Genomic DNA, 2,236 nt, shown 5'->3' with positions numbered 1-2,236 from the left:
CGGATCTCCTCCTCCTTCCGCAGGACCAGCCTCTGCAGCCCGGACGCCCAGTCGCTGGCCACGGCCTGGTTCAGGTTCTAGGCGGACACGCACGCATCTCACTTTCACTTTTCTTCCTTTACCTTTGTCGACAGTGTGACAGAGGCCCCTTCTGCCCCCACTGACCGCTCCCCCCTCACCCCCACCCCTCACCCCGTCCTGTGCCTGGGCGTGCCTAGGTGCACACCAGGTCTTTGCTGCTCCCGCCCACCCCCTGCCTTTCCTCTGAGATCCGCAGCCTGTTCCATGCATCTCTGGGTATATTCTTAAAACATGTTTTTATTGATGACAAAGGACGGGAGAAGGAGGGAGGGAAACATCAGTGAGGAGAGAGAATCATTGATTGGCGGCCTCCTGACGCCCCCGACTGGGGATCGAGGCCACAACCTAGACATGTGCCCTTGACTGAAATCGAACCCGGGACCCTTCAGTCCACAGGCTGACGCTCTATCCACTGAACCACACCAGCCAGGACATGGATGTTTTCTGTTCATCAGTTCATTGGGTTCATTAGACTCCACGTATGAGTGAGATCGTGTGACACTGGCCTTCCTCTGACAGGCTTATTCCCCTTCGCTGAGGAGAGGCGGGGGTGGGAAGCTTGCGGGGAGACGCGGCGCGTTCTAAAGTGAGTGAGATGGGACCATGCAGGGGGCTGGGAGGCTGCGGGGAGCAAGGCTGTCACACGGAAACCTGCGGTCTGACGACGAGGAAGAGAGACTGGGAGGCGGCTGTGTGGTGGTGCTGAGTGTTTCCATGACAACTCACCCCTGGGGTCTGCGAAGGGACGCTGTCCCCCCTCCCCTCCCCCCAAACCGGGGCAGACATGACCCGCTCAGGTCTCACCGCAACCTCGTCTGGTACCACCCGCGGGCCGGGCGGCTCCAGCGGGAGGCAGACAGAGCCCCAGGGTGGCGGCCGCCCTCACCTGGTAGTGCCCCCGCAGGTCCCCGACGAGCTGCGCGATCTGCCCCACCACGTTGAGGTCATGCAGCAGGTTCTGCAGGTCCTGGTACAGCTGCCCGGGCCCCACGTGGACTCTGTCTGCAAAACACGCACAGGAGGCGGCGGCTGGGCCCGCGCCCACCACTGCCCGGGAGGAAGGCCGGGGTGAGTGCCAGCTCGCTTCCAGTTTTAAACAGGAAGCACCTTCAAGCATTTGGAAATGCTAGCTTTTCTTTTTATTTTGAAACTAGAGGCCCAGTGCGTGCACTGGGGGGGTGGGGGGGGCGGGTCCCTCAGCAGAGCCTGTGCCCTCTCACAGCCTGGGACCCCTTGGCAGACATCCTTAGCGTTGCCTCAGGGGCAGGAGAGGTTCCTGCCACCCATGCTGCGCTCGCCGGCCCGGCCCTGAGCCCGGCTTCTGGCTGAGCAGCGCTCCCCCTGTGGGAGCCCACTGACCACCAGGGGGCAGGTCCTGCCTTGAGCGACCAGTAGTTCCAGTGTTTGGTCAATTTGCATGTTAGCCTTTTATTATGTGGGATAACCTCAGATTTACAGAGAACTGCACTTCCCAGGTTAAAACCTCTCAGAACCTCAGCACATCTGTCACCACGGAAACCACCCCATGGGCCGGACCGCGGGCACCTGAGCTCAGAGCCGCCCGTGTGCAGACGGCCTCCCCTGTCCACTTTCCGTGGACATGCACGCCCGGGGCCCCGGCTCCAGGTCCAGGCAGGAAGGAGAGCCTTCAAGGCCAATAACGTAGCCGCTTCCTGGACGCTGAGTCCCTCAGGTCCGGCTGCGGGGCAGCGACCAGTGCCCAGCCCGGTGAGCCCAGCAACTCATCACACACGCGTCCACCGAGTTTGTCAGTTAAGGAAAGTGTGTGTGATGAGCTAAAAATATTTTACATTAAACATACTGTTTCACTTAAGAAAAAGCAACGATAAAGTTGGCCCGGCCAGTGTGGCTCAGCGGTTGAGCTTCAACCTGTGAACCAAACAGTCACATTTCGATTCCCGGTCAGGGCACAGGCCCGGGTTGTGGGCTCGATCCCCAGTGTGGGGCGTGCAGGAGGCAGCCAATCAGTGATTGTGTCTCATCTTTGATGTTTCTGTCGCTCTCTCCCTCTCTAAAATCAATAAAAATATATTAAAGAATAAATTTAGAAAATCTACAGCCTGAAGACTATCCATAAATAAATGCACATACGATGCAACGACCGAAGCATTTCCAAAGCGTGTGATGCCTTCGC

General features: G+C 58.8%; 1 protein-coding gene across 1 annotated transcript in view; it reads right to left on the bottom strand.

Annotated features, from left to right (window-relative positions):
- ARHGEF10 (Rho guanine nucleotide exchange factor 10) overlaps positions 1 to 2,236 on the bottom strand; it is a gene marked incomplete at its 3' end in the record, with an annotated part of 48,113 nt that overhangs the window by 13,679 nt on the left and 32,198 nt on the right. The window contains exons 18-19 of the mRNA XM_006773930.1: positions 968 to 1,207; positions 1 to 77 (exon numbers count right to left, since the gene is read on the bottom strand). The exon at positions 1 to 77 is cut by the window's left edge and continues 26 nt beyond it. Coding sequence (XP_006773993.1) covers positions 1 to 77; positions 968 to 1,207 — 317 coding nt within the window. The remainder of the gene's footprint in view (positions 78 to 967; positions 1,208 to 2,236) is intronic.

This window comes from Myotis davidii, unplaced genomic scaffold (assembly GCF_000327345.1).
Source record: "Myotis davidii unplaced genomic scaffold, ASM32734v1 scaffold807, whole genome shotgun sequence".
Lineage (NCBI taxonomy): Eukaryota > Metazoa > Chordata > Mammalia > Chiroptera > Vespertilionidae > Myotis > Myotis davidii.
This window is presented reverse-complemented; position numbering and strand designations above follow the sequence as displayed.